Consider the following 19447-nt stretch of genomic DNA (forward strand, 5'->3'; position numbering starts at 1 on the left):
TGAGATTTCAGCTGCTCATGGCCTTCCTCACTGATCAGTCAGGGTCTGTCTACCCAAGAAAACACCTCACTGCCGAGAACAGGCAGAGACAGGGTGACATGTCGCCAGCCATGTCTGCATCCACTGACCCCTCATTTTATCAACCTTGTGATAGACCTCAATGTTTTCGAGGAGGAGCCATCCTCAAGGACCTGAAATCGAAGTTCACCTCACTTAGAAAGTGGAGAGAAAAGGAAGGAGGAACCATCTCCTTCTTTCTTTCCTTCTTTTTTTTTTTTTTTAACATTTTTTTAAAAATATTTATTTATTTATGGCTGTGTTGGGTCTTCGTTTCTGTGCGAGGGCTTTCTCTAGTTGTGGCAAGTGGGGGCCACTCTTCATCGCGGTGCGCGGGCCTCTCACTATCGCGGTCTCTCTTGTTGCAGAGCACAGGCTCCAGACGCACAGGCTAATTGTGGCTCACGGGCCCAGCTGCTCCGCGGCATGTGGGGTCTTCCCAGACCAGGGCTCGAACCCGTGTCCCCTGCATTGGCAGGCAGATTCTCAACCACTGCGCCACCAGGGAAGCCCCTTCTTTTTTTTTTTTTAACGATTTTTTTTTTCATGTGGACCATTTTTAAAGTTTTTATTGAATTTGTTACAATATTGCTTCTGTTTTATGTTTTGTGTTTTTTTGCCCAGAGGCATGTGGGATCTTAGCTCCCCGACCAGGGATTGAACCCACATCCCCTACCTTGAAGGCAAAGTCTTAACCACTGGACCATCAGGGAAGTCCTATCTCTCTTTCCTTCTTATCCCCCATTCCTCTCCTCCTTTCTTGTTATCATTGTCTGCTCTCGCCTGCCCTCCTTTTCTCTACCCCCACCTTCCTGCAGTCTCTACCTCCATTTTCATTCCTCTCTTTGTCCGGTTACATTTCCTCACTCCTTCTTCCTCCTGAGGAATTGCGTGAGTTAACAAATTGCTTGGTAACATGCAGTGTTAGACGTGCCTTTGATAGTAAATCTCACGTCTCTTGAACCTAGTTATTTGTTCCTCAAGCAGAGTAGACATTCAACAAAGCAGGCATTAAATCGATGAAATAATGTCTTGTCTTCATGAAATTATGTATCCATTTTTTTGTTTGTTTATATGGCGAGACCATGGGTAGTTTCTGGAATGGTCTCCACCACATCTGGCTAGGGAATCTGGTGAGGAAAGGAGTTATCAAATGGGAAATCAAGGCATATGACCAAAGAGGACTTGAATGTGAGGTCAAACTTTTATTTCCCCACGAGCCATTAAAATAGAAGATATCTCTTATGGCAGTTTCATGCATCCTCATAAATAAATGATTTCTGTGTTTCCACTCAGCTTCTGACAAGTCATAGTTCCTTGAAGAATGAAGAGAAGACATAGTCTTTAGAAACATAAATTTCTGTCCTTCCCATTTTCCCCCAGAAGCAGATTATCGCCCGTCATGAAGGGGAGGTTTTTCTCTGACCTCATTTGGGGATGGAACTTTTAACCAAAATGGTGTCACCCCGAACTCACTCCTACACGCCAACGTAAGTGACCACAGAAGGAGAAAAGCCCTATAAAAAGAGAGAAGGTAGCGCTACACTTTGTCCATCTCACAGCAAGCACAAGCTCATCCACTTACAGTGAATTGGGAGAAACTACCATGGCTCGTGTGAGAACTTCATTCATGGTGAGTCCCGCACAAACGTGCAATGCTCTCGTCGATTTGGGCCAGATAATATTTCTGGACTGCAGGCATGAAATCCTGGATTCTAGCTATGGAAATCCAAGAATACTGTCTACGTAGGATGGGAAATGAAACACTTGATAGATACTTGTCATTGTATAGCATTTTCAAGAACCGGTACACATCAGTTTGAAAGGTGAGATTAAAACTGAAAGATAGCTATACTGGGGCTAAACCACACAAGAAGTGTCGCATGATGCTGTGCTCTAAGAAAGAATGCTTATTGAAAACCTATTTCTCTGAGTACAAGGGATTAATATAATTCTCCCATTTTTCTTTAATCCAAAATAAGATGGGTCACTATCCTTGAGGATTTAATAAGTTGTGGCAGTGACTTTTCTTTCCATTATCTTATTATTATACTATAGTCTCAGTATGCTAACCCTATTTATTCTAACTAGACATAGATGTATAGATGGTATAGGTGTGGTTTAGAGTAAACGGTCTTTATGTTTTTAAAATATTTAAGTTAAAACGTCTTTTTTGAAACCCAATTTGATTACAGAATCAGTATATGTAAATTTAGAAAAACTGGGAAATGTACCTAAGAAAAACATAAGGGGGGTCTATTTTGGGTTGGATGTTTGCCAGTGGTACCAACAGAATTTTTAACTGATAACACATGGATTTTCTACAGCCCTTTATTTCTAAGGTGTACATTTGATTTCACATAGGGTTTCACAGCATGCAAGGGGAGGGATCGATGGTGCAGGAGGACAACTCTTCCTAGAAAATCAAGGTCATTACCATCCCAATGACCTGAGAGTGATGCATGCACTGACAGGTTGATGACTTGCCATCTTCACTAAAACTACTGCCAGCCAATGAATAATGTGGTTTTTCTAAGTCAAAAAAGAAAAATGTTCAAGACTGGTAGAAATGCCATCCTAATATTACTTTGTTCATCTAACCAGCTTTTCATTTAACAGATCTGAAAACTTAGTGTGGATTGTCCTTGTCCATAGCATGTTCTCAACTATCAGCAATTCCATCATCACCCCACTTTGTTGACAAAAACCATGTAATACTAACCCAGTCTCCCACCTCTCTCTCCTTTCCCACCCAGTTCCAGTCACTGCTGCTGCTGCTGAGTCTGGTGGCTCTTGTGAAGGCAGGAATCATAATCCCACAGAGTCCAGGCTGCCCTCATATTGAGGACAAGAACTTCCCACAGTACGTGAGGGTCAACCTAAACATCCTTAACCGGAACACGAATTCCAGAAGACCCTCCGATTACTACAAACGCTCCACCTCACCCTGGACTCTCCAGTACGTAAGAGTCACAGATAAAATCTCTGTATTCTTCTACCCTGTATGTATCAGACTGCCAGTTAAATCACCTTGAGAATGGTATTACTCACTCAGAATCATCCGTCAAAACTGGAAGGGCCATTGTGTAAACCAGTGATTCTCAAACTTTCATTCTACAGATTTCTTTGATAGAGCACAGCTCACCCCACCCCCCATAACACCTATTCTACTAGTTCTCATTGTCCCAGAAATCCATCCAAATGAACGGTGGTCATCATTCTCATATTTATGACACCCCAAGTCTGTTGTTTATTTATTTTAAAAAGAAATAGACATTTTTCATAGGAGATTAGTGCTTGAATTCTCTTCACCAGAGCTCCCAGAGAAGATTTGTTGAAAATAACTATTAATTAACTGGGATTTTTGTGCTTTTTTGATTGTATTAACACTGGGAAAATATAGCTTGAATACCAGTGGAAGAAGTATCATGCTGGGTATTTCCACCCTTTTTTGACTTAGACAACATCCCCAACAGACCAATATTTGCTGTGTCCTTAGTACATCTAGTATTTAGATGGATTAAGTACAACATGTATTTTGATAATTTGATTTTAGGCAAATAAACCTCAGTTATATGGAGCCTACAGATTCACCTGACTGTAGGGTTTCTTGTCTTCTTACTTCTACTTACTAAGAATAGTTCAAATAAATTAATTCAGAAGTCGAAGCAAATTATTCACTCAGCTGGAGGGGAGAGAGAAGAGAAGGTTATAAAGGGGCTTAAGATTTTGTTTGCAGCCCTTCATATCAGCCGTGGGCTCTGTTCCATCAGCGTGCTGTCAGATAAAATTTGGGTGCATTCTCTGTTTCAAAGACAGACTTCATTAAGTCAGATTAACAGTTATCTTGTTTCTATACTATTCCTTTAGTCTTTTTTCATCCATCAAATGTACCCTAAACAAATTAACCTTTGTGTCAAATTTAAATCCATTCTGTAGTTTCAGTCTATCTTCTTTTGTGTATGTTGGAAAGAAATTGGGAAAAACTAATCATTGTCTTTTTTTCTATAACACTTCATGGGCTTTGAAACACAAGTTTTCCCTAAACTACTTCTTTTTCAGACTAACAGCACTCAGAGAATTCACAATGCCTATCATTTGCACCCTTGTGAATTTGTCTCCCTTTGTTTATTCCTGTTTGATTGCCTTCCTGCTTTACGAGGATTTCACTCTCTTCCTGGCTTTTGTCTCCCTTGTAGCCGCAATGAGGACCCTGAGAGGTACCCCTCTGTGATCTGGGAGGCCAAGTGCAGCCACTCGGGCTGTGTCAATGCTGAAGGGAAGGTGGACCATCACATGAACTCCGTCCCCATCCAGCAAGAGATCCTGGTCCTGCGAAGGGAGCCTCAGCACTGCCCCCACTCCTTCCGGCTGGAGAAGATGCTGGTGGCCGTGGGCTGCACCTGTGTCACCCCCATTGTCCGCCACATGGCTTAAGAGCTTCCGGTCTGACCCCCAGTCCCCAAATTAGTTAGGCTTTCTGGGGAGTAGACCCAGCCCTATTTCTGACCAAAATCATCAGGGTTCTTAGTTCATCCTGTGGAAACTCCAGAGGGAACACTGGTTTAGAGATGGAATCTGAACCATTTTTCCCTTTCCCCAAGGAGGAAGTTTTAGACTGAGTACCAATTTGCTTCTTGTTTGCTTTTCTAAGGGCTTTAAGTTATTTATGTATTTAATAGGCCCCGAGATAACTTTGGGGCATGAGATTCCATTTTAATGAATTACATGCCTTATTTTGTATTTTTTTAAGACAAGATTCCAGACTTGGGAATTTTATTATTTAACAGGTAAAACCTATATTTATATGAGCTATTTATGAATCTATTTATGTTTCTTAGTCTTCAGAGAAAGGTGAAATATATGAGTATCTGTACTGCCTAGGGAAATCCTAGATAGGATTAAATAGCAGTTGAAAATTTCTGAGTTTGTACTGCATATGGCTACAGGATTTTCTCCTCATTGTCTCTTAGGAGTGCATGACATGGCTGAAAAGAAAGACTAAACCTAGTTTCATATTTATTACCTTAACTGTGTAAATTGTTGAGGTTTCACAAGAGAGACGGCAAGTCTAACTCTGCTCTGTTAAACTCTTGTAATAAAAACATTGATAACAAATAAAGTTTGGGAATAAAATTTGTTTCCTTATTTGTTTTCTCATTAAAAGGACTTCCACGAGCTCAGCTCTTTCCTATTTGGAAGGGTGTGCCAATTTATCAATAGAGCAAAACAAAGCATGCCTTTGAGTAGCAACAACCTCCACCCACACCAAGTCCAAGTTCTCAATGTTATTCAAGACAATACAGGATGGTGGCCCGCATAATATTAGCCAATGCTGTGGACACGTGCTCTCTGGAACGAATTAAGCAAACAAAAATAATGGCCCCGGGAAAATGACATGTCATTTTTAAAGATCATATGGGGGGAAGAAAAAGATCCTCCCAAAGATATGACCTGAGGTTTGACAGGAAGGAGGAAGTTCTGGGAGAAGACATTGTTTTCAGACTAGAGTGGCAGTGTCTCCCCAAGCTCAGTCTGCTTTTGAAGATTAATGTCAACCAGAGATCTAGAAAGGAACATTTCTCTCTTGCTCAAGTCATACCCCTAGGACAACCTCTCCTGCCCTCGGCCGCTGATTCTGTGCACCCCAGGACACAGAAAAGAATCACTGGGGCAAAACAAACTTCAAGCATGAGAAAAGTTCAGCCCAAGTAAAATAAAAACTGAACCATATTCAATTCCAGAGTAGTTTCAAGTTTCAAGTCATAACCACTTTCCCCCATCATGGCCCAGCGTGTCCTACTTGCCCTACTTCTGGGTGCCCCTGAGAATTCTCAGGCTGGTCCCACAGGCTCCCTGCTTCTCGAAAGACCATCTTCTGCAATATTTTATTCTCGAAACTCCAGCCCCACCCAGAGGTCCATGACTGTTCTCTTCTTCTTTTCCAATTCCAAACCCAGGAGTCATCTTCTCCAGCCCCACCCCTTCCAGTGTTTTTGTGGTCTGAGATCTTGAGTCTCATGACCAACTCCCATCATGGTTTTCACACAAGAGATTCACAGGCAGCTGCCACTGATGGTTTCTCACAATCTATGCTTTAAAACCTCTCCCTGCTGTTCATTTCTCACTTTTCCTTGAATGGTAGTGGTGAAAATAAAACTGTGTTTTTCCTTTGGGATGGAGAGCAAGAAAAGGGCATATACATCCACAGTCCAGCACCATGATTTCCCACTAGACTATATTCCTGGGAATTTTGAGGGTGGGAAGAGGCAGTTGCTTTCCAAGCCTCTTCTACCCTGATGTGTGTTGCTTTTATTCTCCCTTCATTTTCCCCAGTTGGTACCATCATTCACCCCATCATCTCTGCTAGAAATCTGCGAGGCATCCCTGACTCTTCCCTCTTCCTCTCTCTCACTCCCGACACCCACACATCCCCAAACCCATTGTTTCACTTCCTGAAAGTTCTCAAATTAACCCCCTCCCTGCCCAGATTCAGGACTTCAGCTTTTCTCATTTCCCTCCTGCTATTGGAACAGCTTCCTGCCTGTCATTGCTGCAGATCCATCCTCCAACATCTGTCTATGGCACAAAATCAGACATGACAAAGACACCCTCTGTAACCTGGCCCTGGTCGTGCTCCCGCTTTATCTCATGCTGCTTCCTCCTTGATGTTTCACCCTGCAATCTTGACTGCCACGCTGTTCTTGACCTCAGTGCCTGTGTCATGCGGTCCGCTCTACCTGTATACCTTTACCACCTTCTCCCTTCCTGTTCCTCTATTCATACCCTGCTGGTATGGTCTGAGTGTCTGTGTCCCCCCAAAATTCATATGTTGAATCCTAACCCCCAAAGTGATGGGACTGAGAGGCAGGATCATTGGGAGGTGATTAGGTCATGAATGAGATTAGCGCCCTTATTAACGAGGCCCCAGAGAGCTCCCTCTCCCCTTCTGCCAGGTGAGGACAGAATGAGAAGTCTTGGACCCAGAAGAGAATCCTCACTCAATCAGGCTGGCACCTTGATCTCAGACTTCCAGAACTGTAAGAAATAAATTTCTCTTGCATATAAGCCCCCCAAAATATGTGATATTGTGTTATAGCAGCCCAAATGGACTAGGACACCTGCCCTTCACACTCTGCCCTACCCCCACTGCTCTACTCATTCTCTCCACGTAGGGATCATCTCCTTTAAAGAGCCTTCCGGGACCTATCGCTCCAGCAATCCCAAATTAAGTCTCTCTCTTCCGGGCTCCAAAAGCACTGTGGGTATCACTTATCACTACTCTTACATACTATATGGGCTCTTTCTTTTAACCAGTTGGTGGTCCCTTGAGAGCCAGCCCATCAGCACCTGACCTGGCACGCAGCAGACAGTCAATATTGAGGTAAACTTTGAACCAATTGTCCAGAGACACCTCAAAGTCAACAGACAAAACTAAAGTCATGAGCTCTATTCCCAAACTAGCTTCTCTACTGCCTTTTTTATCTACTCAAATGACATCACCTGTTCATCTGAGCGAAAAACCTAGATTTCTCTCTGTCACTCACTCCTCTCATCCAACGAAGGACAAATCCCTCATCAGTTGTCTCGTATCCTCTCCCTCCTCCCTAACTCCAGAGTCATGTTTAAAGTTGCACTGTAAAGGGGGACTTCCCTGGTGGCACAGTGGTTAAGAATCTGCCTTCCAATGCAGGGTACAGGGGTTCAATCCCTGGTCAAGCAACTAGATCTCACATGCATGCCACTACTAAGAGTTTGCATGCCACAACTAAGGAGCCCGCCTGCCACAACTAAGACCCGGTGCAACCAAAATAAATTAATTAATTTTTTAAAAAAATGTTGCACTTGTAATGGGATCCTAACTGGTCTCTCTGCTTAGCTTCTTATAGTTTATCATTCAATGTCTCTCAGCTTCTTGGGGAGTCTAGTCAGGGTAAGTAATTAAGAGCTGTTGCAACAAGCAAAACTCAAATAAACAATGTTTATTGCTTGCTCATGTTACTGTCCCCCAGGGGTCCTCAGGGAGCTCAGCTCCACTCAGACATTCAAGGACCCAGGCAGATAGAGTTTCCCCCTCCTTGTAGCAGAACCGGAACTGCACTGTCTCAACCAGTAGCCACCAAGCACATGTGGCTGTTGAACCCTTGAAATGTGGCTCGTCCTAACTGAGTTGTGTTATAAGTGTAAAACACATACTGATTTCAAAGGTTTTTTTGTTATTTTTGAGAGTAATTCTTTGCAAGAGCTCAATTATCAGTTGTCCGTGTCATAATTTTAATGTGTGGCCCACATGGAGAGGGTGCTAACACTACACTTAGCATGTATCTTTCCTAGGAACAGGCAGTGCATAAGCTATTAGGGGGATTGTGAAAATATTCTTAATATTTTGAGGGGGTTAAGACAGTGGAATGGTGAGATACTTGTTTTTCATTTTGGTTCCTTAGTTCTGGGGATTCTGACATGTTCCTTTGTTTTTTAAAAAATTGAGGTGTAATTGACATATAACATTGTGTTAGTTTTAGGTGTACAACGTAATAATTTGATATATGTATATATTGCAAAATGATCACCACAATAAGTTTAGTTAACATCTATCATCACACATAATTACAACTTTTTTTTCTTATGATGAGAGCTTTTAAGACCTACTCTCTCAGCAACTTTCAAATATGCAATACAGTATGGTTAACTATAGTCACCGTGCTATGCATTATATCCCCAGGACTTATTTATCTTATAACTGGAAGTTTGTACCCTCTTACCATTTTCACCCATCCCAATATTTTTTTAAATGTAAAATATCTTGCTAGTTTTTAAGTGAATCTGAAAATTGGGTTTAGACCAAATTAATTAAAAGAGACCATATTCAAATATATTGAACATTTTTAATTTTCAAAAGTAAAGAAGATATAAGGCTCACACCCAGGAGGAAAATACAAAATACCAAATCAAGAACCAAAATTATATTGATGTCAGACTTTTCCACATTGAACACCAGGAAGTAATGGAGTAAAATCTTCAAAGCCCCAAAGGAGAGAAAGTATAGATTAGACAGCACCTGCTCTAACAAGCTTTCTTTGACCACCAGATGATACATTTGTGACATTTTATGGAGTTATGCACTTAAGAGTTGCACATTTCTCTGTATGTATGCAATGGTTCAATACAAATTTTGCTTAAGAAAAAGAATATGTCTAACGTGTAGCTTCTCTCTCTCTCTCTGTCTCTCTCTCTCTCTGTCTCTCTCTCTCTCTCTATATATATATATATATGGAATCTTCTTTATCCATTCATCTGTTGATGAGCACTTGGGTTGCTTCCATGTCTTGGCTCTTGTAGATAGTGCTGCTATGAACATGGTGGTGCATGTATCTTTTCGAATTACAGTTTTTGTTTTTTTCTGGATATATGCCCAGGAGTGGAATTGCTGGATCATATGGTAGTTCTCCTTTTAGTTTTTGTTTTTGGTTTTTTGGTTGTTTTCTTTTTTACTTTTTAGTGGAGTATAGTTGCTTTACAATGTTGTGTTAGTTTCTGCTGTACAGCAAAGTGAATCAGTTATATGTACACATATATCACCTTTTTTTAGATTTCCTTCCCATTTAGGTCACCACAGAGTACTTTTAGTTTTTTAAGGAAACTCCATACAGTTTTCCATAGTGGCTGCGCCATGAGGTGATGTGAGGACAAAGCAAGAAAATGATCCAGGAAGCAGTCCTCTGCCAGACCTTGATCGTGGTCTTCCCAGCCTCCAAAATTGTGAGTTTCTGTTGTTTATAAGCCCTCTAGTCTCTGGTATTCTGCTATACCAGCCCGAATGGACTAAAACATCACAGAATAGTTCAAGTGAGGGGTTCCTGGTCGGTGAGCATGCCTCCTTCCTGAGGAGATTCAGGAACCCAGTCTCTTTTTCATTTCACGAATATAAGGGGTATTGGGAAATGAGATCCCTGGATGAGCAGATGCATCCCAAATACAACTCTGCACTGGCCAGCTCTGCTTCACTGGCCCCAGCCCACAGCTCGCAGTGTTTGCGAAGCCTCACTGCTGCCCTCCCTGGGTGCTCCTGCAAACTCTCCAGGAAGGTGGAGCCAGACCATGACCAAAATATGCAACACGGCTCCTGGGAGCTTCCCGCAACAGTGGGAATGATGTTCTCCCCTCATCAGCCAGGTTTGCGTTCACCACCTGGTTTTCCAAAACTAAGCAATATATCGTCTAAGCATGCAATATAAGTGTGATACTATAGAGGACTATAGAGAAAAGCAAGACAAAGATGAACACCAACGTCAGGATAGTTGTTCCTTCTAGAGGGGAGGGGAGGACCACCCGGGCAGCAAGTCCTGGCGATGTTTCACTTCTTAACTTGAGTAGTGTGGTTTTGGGTGTTTGGATTTTGTTTGTCTTAACTGAACTCTTTAAACTGTACACATACATTATATTCATTCTTTTGCGTATATGATGCATTTCACAATTAAAATTTTAAAAAGGTACAGAAAAAAAGGAAAAAAGTGATAGATGCAGCTACACAAAACTGTAAATCTTCAATAGGTTAAAACATTAAACTGAAAGGCAAACAACAAACTGAGAAAATATTTGTCAGGAATACTGCAAAAGGTATTCTCTTGCAGGTACACTCTTCCACTGAAAGCCTCACGAACTTCCCTCCCCTTATTCGAGTCTTTGGGCAAAGGTCACCTTCTCAGTGAAGGCATTTCTGAGCACCCTGGCACTCCCTCTGCAACTTCCCTGATTTATTTTTCTCCATGGCATTCACCTCCTCCTAATATACTATTTCACATATTTATTCTCTATTTCTCCTCACTAGAATGGAAGCCCCTTGCGGGTAGGAATGTTCGTCTGCTTTGTTCAATGCCGTATGCCCAGCGTCCAGTACAGCGCTTTCCTCCTTGTAAATGCTCACTAAACATTTGCTGACTGAATGATCATGAAAAGCTCACGTTACATTTTTTGTATTTATTTTATTGAAGTGCAGTTGATTTACAATGTTGTGTTAGTTTCAGGTGTACAGCAATACATATATATGTATAATTTTTCAGTTATACATATATGCATATGTATGTATAATTCAGTTATACATATATATGTATAATTTTTTTAAAGATTCTTTTCCCTTGTAGGTTATTACAAAATATTGACTATAGTTCCCTGATCTATACAGTAGGTCCTTATTGGTTATCTATTTTATATATAGTGGAAAAGTTCACATTAATTGATAAGACAAGCATTAAGAACATCTACTCAAAAGACAGAAGATACAAACTAACAACGCAATAAGGCATCAAAATGTCTTTGAAGCACATGTGGAAATATTTACTATCACTAATAAATAAATTCACATTAAACAATTACCTATCTTTTGCCTATGGAAGTAGCCAAGTTTATCTTTTTAACTATAGTAATGTTGGCAAGAATGTGCCAAATTGAGCAATTATTCACTGCTAATTAGTGTAAAAGGATAAAACATCCTGAAAAGCAAGTTTACAATTTCATTCAAGAAATTTAAAAATATTCATGCTCTTTGGACCACTAACTACTCTTCTAGAAAGTTATCAGAGCAAAATAATTTGAAAATATATTAATAAAACTGTGTACAAAATTATCATAGCTTATCATAAATATCAAGAAAACTTTTGAAATGTTTAAAATGTACTCTAAATACTTGGGTAAAAATCAGGATGAGAGGGAGAAAATAATTCAACTATCAAAAATAAGCTGGACTTCCCTGTTGGCGCAGTGGTTAAGAATCTGCCTGCCAATGCACGGGACACGGGTTCAAGCTCTGGTCCGGGAAGACCCCACGTGCCGCGGAGCAACTAAGCCCATGCGCCACAATTACTGAGCCTGCGCTCTAGAGCCCTTGAGCCGCAACTACTGAAGCCCGCGCACCTAGAGCCTGCGCACCGCAACGAAGAGTAGCCCCCGCCTTCCGCAACTAGAGAAGAGCCCGCGTGCAGCAACGAAGACCCAACGCAGCCAATAATTAAGTAAGTAATTTTTACAAAAGGAAATAAGGTATTAAAAAACAGGAAGGAAATATTAAAAATACAGGAATAAAAATACTAACAGGAGTTATTCTGGGTCATGGGGAATGGATAATTTTCATGTTTTCTTTATAGTTTCTCATTTTAAATGAACATCTATTTCTTTTAAAATAGAGATGCCTTTATGGTCTGAAAACTGGCAGCTTTAAAAATAATGGTTAAAAAATAAATAAACAAACAAACAAATAAATAAAAATAATGGTTGTTTGGTAATTTGAATAAATCATTTCCATTTTTAATGAAATAGTATAATGAATGGAAAATATGAGACTATATGAAAATGGCTCTAAGAAAGAGTCAGTATCTGAAACCTGGAACCTCAGACCAAAAAAATAAAATAAAATAATGAAAAATAATATAATATAATAAAAGATAAGATAAGGTAAATAAAATAAAATAAAACTTTAAAATATCCAGGCCACCATGATCATGGCCACTGAACCCCCTTGTGGCAGGAATGCCAAGTAGGGAAACAGTAAGGTAAGAATCCACTCTAGCTGGGAAAAAAACTGCAAAATTAACAAATAATACACTCTAAAGACATAGCTCCATGTTCAAAACATCAGGAAAAACATCTCACCCATACAAAGCAACACTGAAATAAACATATGCCTTCATCCTTTTTATGCTGTTGTGTCTGTCCCCTGGGATTGAAACCTGCCGCCATATGTATTGTTTTACACCACCATGAAGGAGCCATTCATGTTGAAGGCACAAATTATCTACTTTGGGGTATAAATTACCCAAATGGACTATTTACCTTTATCAGTTTAGATCATCACTGCCATATCTCCATCATACGCTCAGCCTTGTGGTACCTCAGATGAAAACTAAATTCGTCAGGATCAAAAACAAGTTATGGTGGCAGTTTAGGTGGAGGTGGGGAAACAAGAGGAAAATGGCTTCAGAAGCTTTTAAATATCAAAACATCACAAATCGAAGTGCTAAGGTAACAATAGTAGTTTTCCACCTCTCACATCGGGTAAGGGTTTTAAATATTACAACGTCCACTCTGATCAAGTTTTCCCTCCCATCATTCCCCCGAAACGGCTCCTGTCACCAACACCGGCCTCAGCTTTAGTACTTTTGTGACATCAAGCAAGTTTTTAAATGTCCCTAAACCTTCACGCAGAAAAAGAAATTTGAGCTGTGCCTGGGAAAAGTTTCAGAGTAGCTGGGGAGAGAAGTGATCAAAGCAATTGAAGGCTTAGGAAACTGATAGACAGGGAGAGAGAGAGAAAGAGAGAGAGAGAGCAGGGACATGGCATGGGGTCTTCCTGTTTCTTTTACCACAAAGGCCCATCTAGGATCCAGGTTCAGAAGCTCAGAGCCTATCAAAAAAAGAACACTGAGGAAGGCTGGTAATAATATCAACAAGAGAGACCTGGAGGCTTCCAGGGTGGTTGCTTGTCCTTGTGATTCCTCGCATCCTCAGGTACCCACTACCACCAGGTGTACAACTTAAGGCAGAGCTGACAAGGTCAATTCTCAAAGCGTGGAGCTCATTAATGGTGATGGAGGGGAAGTCCGTGTATGTCTGTGGTTAGAAGCAAGCAGCCTTCAAAGGCTCCTCTCAAAGGTGATTTGTATCTCACTGCCTCCTGCTGGAAGACCACAGGTTGGTTACTCTCATGAGTTCCTGGAGGAAGTAACAGAACACGTGGTTTGCACATACCCAGATGTGTGCCAAATAGGGATGATGGTGATGGTGACAGGGATGGCAATAAGATTTGCTCCTAAACTAACATTGATTGAGGACACCTGGGTCACTGAGCCTGCATTAATTTCTTGGAAGAGGAAGGTTAAAAGGCTGACTCATTCACCTTTATCTGCCCAGGGCCTTCCTGGAGGAGAAGGGCCTTAGCTGAGTCTTACTGGACAATTACAAGGATAATTATGAAAGCTTATGTTGGAAGAAAGTTTGAACGGTCTTCCAGTCCCTTTCTCTGTCAAAAGATAAAAGAAAGTGATACTACGTATGAGCAAAAACATCATCAAGATTAATTTTAGACAACCTCAAATATAGACCTATCCCAATCCAGAGATTATTACCTAAAAAGGCAAGAAGTCCTTCTCATGCCCATCTGAAATCTTTCTATCTTGAATTGGGACCATGTACCATTGTATAAAAATTCATTACAACTATTACTAAAATGGAGCAGGACCCTATGGTCCTTGTCCCCCAGGTCCTCTGCCTATATTTTTAGGACTTATAGAAGTTCTCTTCTGGTTGCTTTTATTTTCTGAATAAAATAAGAAGCAAGGTCATCTACCCAGAGTGAAGGTGGTAGTGGAGATTTGGAGAATATATTTATCAAGGAGATGAGAGGCAGTAAATTGGTATCTGGCACCAGAAGGTAAGAGAGAACATGAAATAGTCATGTAGGGGAATGAGGGAGCAAATGGGTGTTTCAGGAGAATTACAGACCCAGCTGAGGTTAGCGGTCATACATTTCAAGTGAAATTAGTCAGCAGGATTGCAGGATTTTCTCCACCCACATTCAGCAGTGTAGGTTCAAGCACAAAATAAGTAAGTTGAGACTTGAATTTAACTGGTGTTGGGATTTTACCAGTTGAATATGACCAAGTGAGAGAGGCAAGGGACCGAGGTCAGGTGCAAAAGGAGTGGTTATAATAGCTTGCCATGGGATTTAAGTGGGGTAGAAAGGGAAATAGAACACAAAGGCAAGAGACAGTAAACTGATTATAGGATTTAGCAGGGGCGAGAGAGCAGATGATAAAGATTGTTGGACCCTCACATCAGTCGCTGATGACTATTAACTTTTCCATTCCACTTGCATGTCACTGAGGTGCAATTTAATCTTCTGCTAATTGGTGTAACTCCAGTCCAGCCTTCAGAGTAATGGAATTGATCATGGGCAGAGTGGCCAGTTTGGGGGATGGTATGATGTGGGAGTGGAGGAAAGATCGGTTTAGGTTTAGACTCCTAACATGGGATTTAGTGAGGAAGCAGTCGAGAGGAAGTGTCCAAGATAGATTAAAACACTTGACTAGAAGCTGAGACTGCCCCCTTGAATAGTACTTTGCATATAACAAATAGTTGCTGAATATGTTTGAAGAATGAAATTGAACGGATACATGAATGGCATTCTCAGCCTGGAGGAAGTAATTTGAAAGATATGATTTTCCTGAGGGAGATGGTAAATAGTGGCAGTAGATACAGAGAGAAGGGGTGAATTTGAGAAATATTAAGGATAAAATTAATATGACTTGATGGGGAAGCTGGGGGGAAGTAAGCAGGAATGGAGAAAGTTAACGATGGTACCCAGATTGCTGACTTGTTTAATCAGGTAGATGACAATGCCCTGCAATAAGGTAAAGAATGGAGGAAAGAAGACTATCAGGCTAGGGGCCAGAGGGAGTGGTGAACGACTCTGAGCTTATTGAGTCTGAGATACCTGTCGGGTATCCGTGTGGCACTGTCCAGCGGGGACATGGTAAAATGAGCTCAGCCAAGATCTGAGCTTGAGGAACTTGGAGAGTAAAGCCCCTCAGTCAAAAGCAGGCTCCAAAGCACAGCGAGGGCACATACATGATTATCAGAAGCCATGCGTTCACTGGTGTCTCCTAAAGAGAAGTCACAGAGCGAAAGGATCCAACAGCGAAAGATTGAACCCTGAAGAACCCTGATGTCTAAGGATCAAGAGGAAGGAGAAGAGTCCATGAAGGAGACTAGGAAAGAGCTACCCAAGATGTACAAAGAGAAATCGGAGAGAAACGCCAACGGAAGAGAGAATTTAAAGGCAAGGAACTGGTCGAAGGAATCCAATGCCAAGAAATGTCAATTAAGTTGTGACCCGAAAAGTGTCTGTTAGATATGAACTATGAAGCCATCAAGCCCTAGAAGGAGATGTTTCTTTGGAGAGATGGAGGCCAAAATCAGATTAGAATAGTTTGAGGAGAGAATAGAAGGGGAGGACATGGGAGACGCAGGAAGAGGCTCTTTTTGAAGGAGTTGGCTGTAAAAAGAAAGGTGATGGCCATGGGAACCTGTGACTTATTTGTAGGGTTTTTTGTTTGTTTTGGTTGTTGAAGACTGAAAATTCCTTTTTTTTTCCAGGTTTTTATTAATTATCTATTTTATACATATTTTATACATATTATATATGTCAATCCCAATCTCCCAATTCATCCCACCACCGCCCTCCCTGCTTTCCCCTCCTGGTGTCCATATGTTTGTTCTCTACATTGTCTCTATTTCTGCCTTGCAAACCGGTTCATCTGTACCGTTTTTCTAGTTTCCACATATATGCATTAATATACGATATTTGTTTTTCTCTGACTTATGAAGACTAAAAATTTTTGAGCCTGTTAATAAACTGAGAGAAAATGGCCAGAGGTTAAAGATATAGGAGAGCCGTCAGAAGAGTAAGGTTCCTTGGTCAAAGACAAGTCAAATATAAAGCCCAGAAAGATGTCTTTCCCTACTGGAAGCAGTAAAGAATGGTTCAGATGGAGGCATATTTCTATCTGCCATGGTACTGAAAGATGTCTTTGTTTCCCCCACTTTCTCATCACTTAATTCTATGCATTCTGGTTTCTGACTCGACTGTTTTGCTGAAACTGCACTTTCCAAATTCTCAAATTACCTCCCAATTTCAAATTCAGTGGCATCTTCTCAGTTCTTTCCTTCTAAGCCTCTGTGGAGCATTCACCCTACTGAACACCCTCTCCTTCCTAAAACTCTCTTTTGCCCTGGTTTTTGTGACACTGTGACATTCTACCTCACCTCCCTATTAATTTCTTCTGTCTCCACATTGGTTTCCCTTCTTTGTCTTCTGCCCTAAATGTGGATATGGTCCCAAGATCTGTGGGTCCAGCTCTCATCTTTATAAAGATGGCATTCACAGTTACATGTCCAATCCCTGTTATATGACTTACCTGTCCAGGACTGTGTTGTTCAGACCTCCACCCCAAGATAATTGTTTGCAATAGAGCAGATGAATCAGAGTCACTGGGCATTGTGAATAGCACCAAATCAATAAAGAAAATCAATGATGATGGGCCAAATTTTCCAACATATAACTGTGATTGAGTGACTGTGACACAAACATGAAAGCAACAATACCCAGTATCACCGGCAGTGGGTTTAGAATAAAGACGAATGCCAATCCACCAGGAGATAAGAGAAAGACAAAAGGCAGACTATGAATAAAGGATAAAACTGAAACCAGATTACTCACTGAAGGACACATGTCATATATTCTATGAAGAGAGGCTCAGAGGAACCCTCCCAAGATCAGGACAAGATGACATAAAAGGATAGGGGAAAAATCAACTTTTCTGATGAAACATTGACTCAGATGGAGCTGCCAGGATCTGGGATCAGCCCCTTGTGCATGCAGTCCCCAAGCAGTGACACCTAAATGAAGGGGCAGGGCTCTTTGGTGGCACAAGTGTGTAAATCAATATAGTGTGACATGCTAATTAAAAGCACACTGAGATACCCTGACTAGAGTGACTAAAATTTAGTCACTAGAGTGACTAAAATGTAAAAACTAGCAATACCGAGCGCTGACAAGGTTGTGGGAGCAACCGGAGCTCTTATATGTTTCTAGTGGGAATGCGAAGTGACAGAGTCACTCTGGAAAATAGTTTGGCAGTTAAATGTACACTTGTCATAAGCCCCAGAAATCCTACTCTTAGGCATTTGCCCAAGGGAAATGAAAACGTATGTGCAAACACAGACCTATACGTAAATTTTTCATTATAATAGCCAAAAACTGCAAACAACTCAAATGCCCATCAACTGGTATAGAAATCAATGTTAGCACATACATACAATGGGATACACTCAACAATGACAAGGAGCAAACCACTGACACCCAGCAACATGACTGCATCTGAAAAGCATTATGGACATGAAAGAAGACAATTGCCAGAGAATATAACCTCAAACTACCCACTGCTCAAACTAAGAAATCATATTTATATTTGACAACCATACATTCAGTCCACCATTTCACTATACCTGTGATGAGCAAACAATTTTGCCTGAGGGCAAGTTCCAGAAAAGAAGAACAAAAATATTTGTAGGCTACACGTTATTTTATAAATTGTGCGGTTATGTTTTCTTTTTGTTTTGTTTTGTTTTGTTTTTTTATCAGGAGGTACAGTATCTGCACCTGGGCTTAAGCATTTGTTTAATATTTCTTTAACCAAGGGTTTCAGAATTATTTGGCAAAGTTTCTGAAATGACAGAGGCGCACATAGTACAGTATCTGGTTTTAAGTTCTGCCCTTGAATAGATGCTGTTGTTGTGTAAAGTATTCATGAAGCTCATTACTGTCCCAGATAACTGAGCCTTTATTTCTGTGTCATATCCAAGTCAACTCCCACAAGCCCCCTTCTCTCCAGGCTCAGTCTGCCTCGTGCCTCTGCGAGCAGCGTGGTTAACCAGACCGTCTACACCATCCTGACTGGTTGATGGCTCACCATGGTGATGCTTACCACAAGAATGTGACAACTGTATCTTTAGCTCCAGAGAGAAAAGGTGGGGTTGGGGGAGGGGAATGCATGCACTTTCTTCATTGCAGTGAAGCAGAAATTCTCGTCTTGAATAATGTTTGAATTTAACACAGACAGAAAGAGAGCTACTCCAATGCCATTCCCTTTGGAGACTCTTCCCCTTCCTTTTAAGACCCTTTGCCTGTTCTCAGCATCAGCTTCAAGTTCAAGGCTAAAGAAAAATCAAACAGGACAAACTTTTCTCTACCTCTAGAAGTGAAAGAGTCCATAATCATTTATGGATCAACCTGAAATACTCCTGAGTTGTTACTGTAGTTGTAATTTTTCCAGATTTCTTCAAACACTGGCAGATCAGCAAGTTCAAATAGGTTCTAAACAAAAAGGAAGAAAGAGAGAGAAGGAAGGGAGGGAGGGAGGGAGAGAGGGAGGGAGAAGAGCTTCTATGGAGAAACTACTGCTCAACATACATGACATTTCTAAATCCTCATTTTTAATTACTCCTGCTGAATACTCAGGTGTGACCAAAAGAATCAATGAGCTTAATCACCACATTTATGTCAGCAGCAGCACATATTAGAAAAATGGGTGCATCCATCATAAGCATAAGCATGATTCGGCCACAGTGTCCTTCCACTCTCTCATCCCCAGTCCCGTCAGTAGCAATCAAATCTCAGGGCAAATCTCAGAGATGCTCCTCACACCTCATCTTACAGAGTGATTGTTAATGGACAGGTGCCTAGGATTGACTGTATATTGTTTTATAGCATGTAAATTTAACCAAACATAATATGTCTAAACATGTAAACTTAAAACAGACAATCATATAAAGTTGAGGT

At 41.0% G+C, this 19447-nt stretch overlaps 1 protein-coding gene across 1 annotated transcript; it reads left to right on the forward strand.

The window, feature by feature from the left end:
* Positions 1-1663: 1663 nt before the first annotated feature.
* On the forward strand, positions 1664-11829 carry IL17A (interleukin 17A; the record flags this gene model as incomplete). The annotated part of the gene is made up of 3 exons (XM_082347261.1): positions 1664-1690; positions 2691-3016; positions 4257-11829. The coding sequence occupies 3 exons, from the start codon at positions 1664-1666 to the stop codon at positions 4492-4494; spliced, it is 591 nt and encodes a 196-aa protein (XP_082203387.1). The 3' UTR covers positions 4495-11829.
* Between the last annotated feature and the right edge of the window lie 7618 nt (positions 11830-19447).

This window comes from Balaenoptera borealis, assembly GCF_965194805.1.
Source record: "Balaenoptera borealis genome assembly, chromosome: 12".
NCBI classification, from domain to species: Eukaryota; Metazoa; Chordata; class Mammalia; order Artiodactyla; family Balaenopteridae; genus Balaenoptera; species Balaenoptera borealis.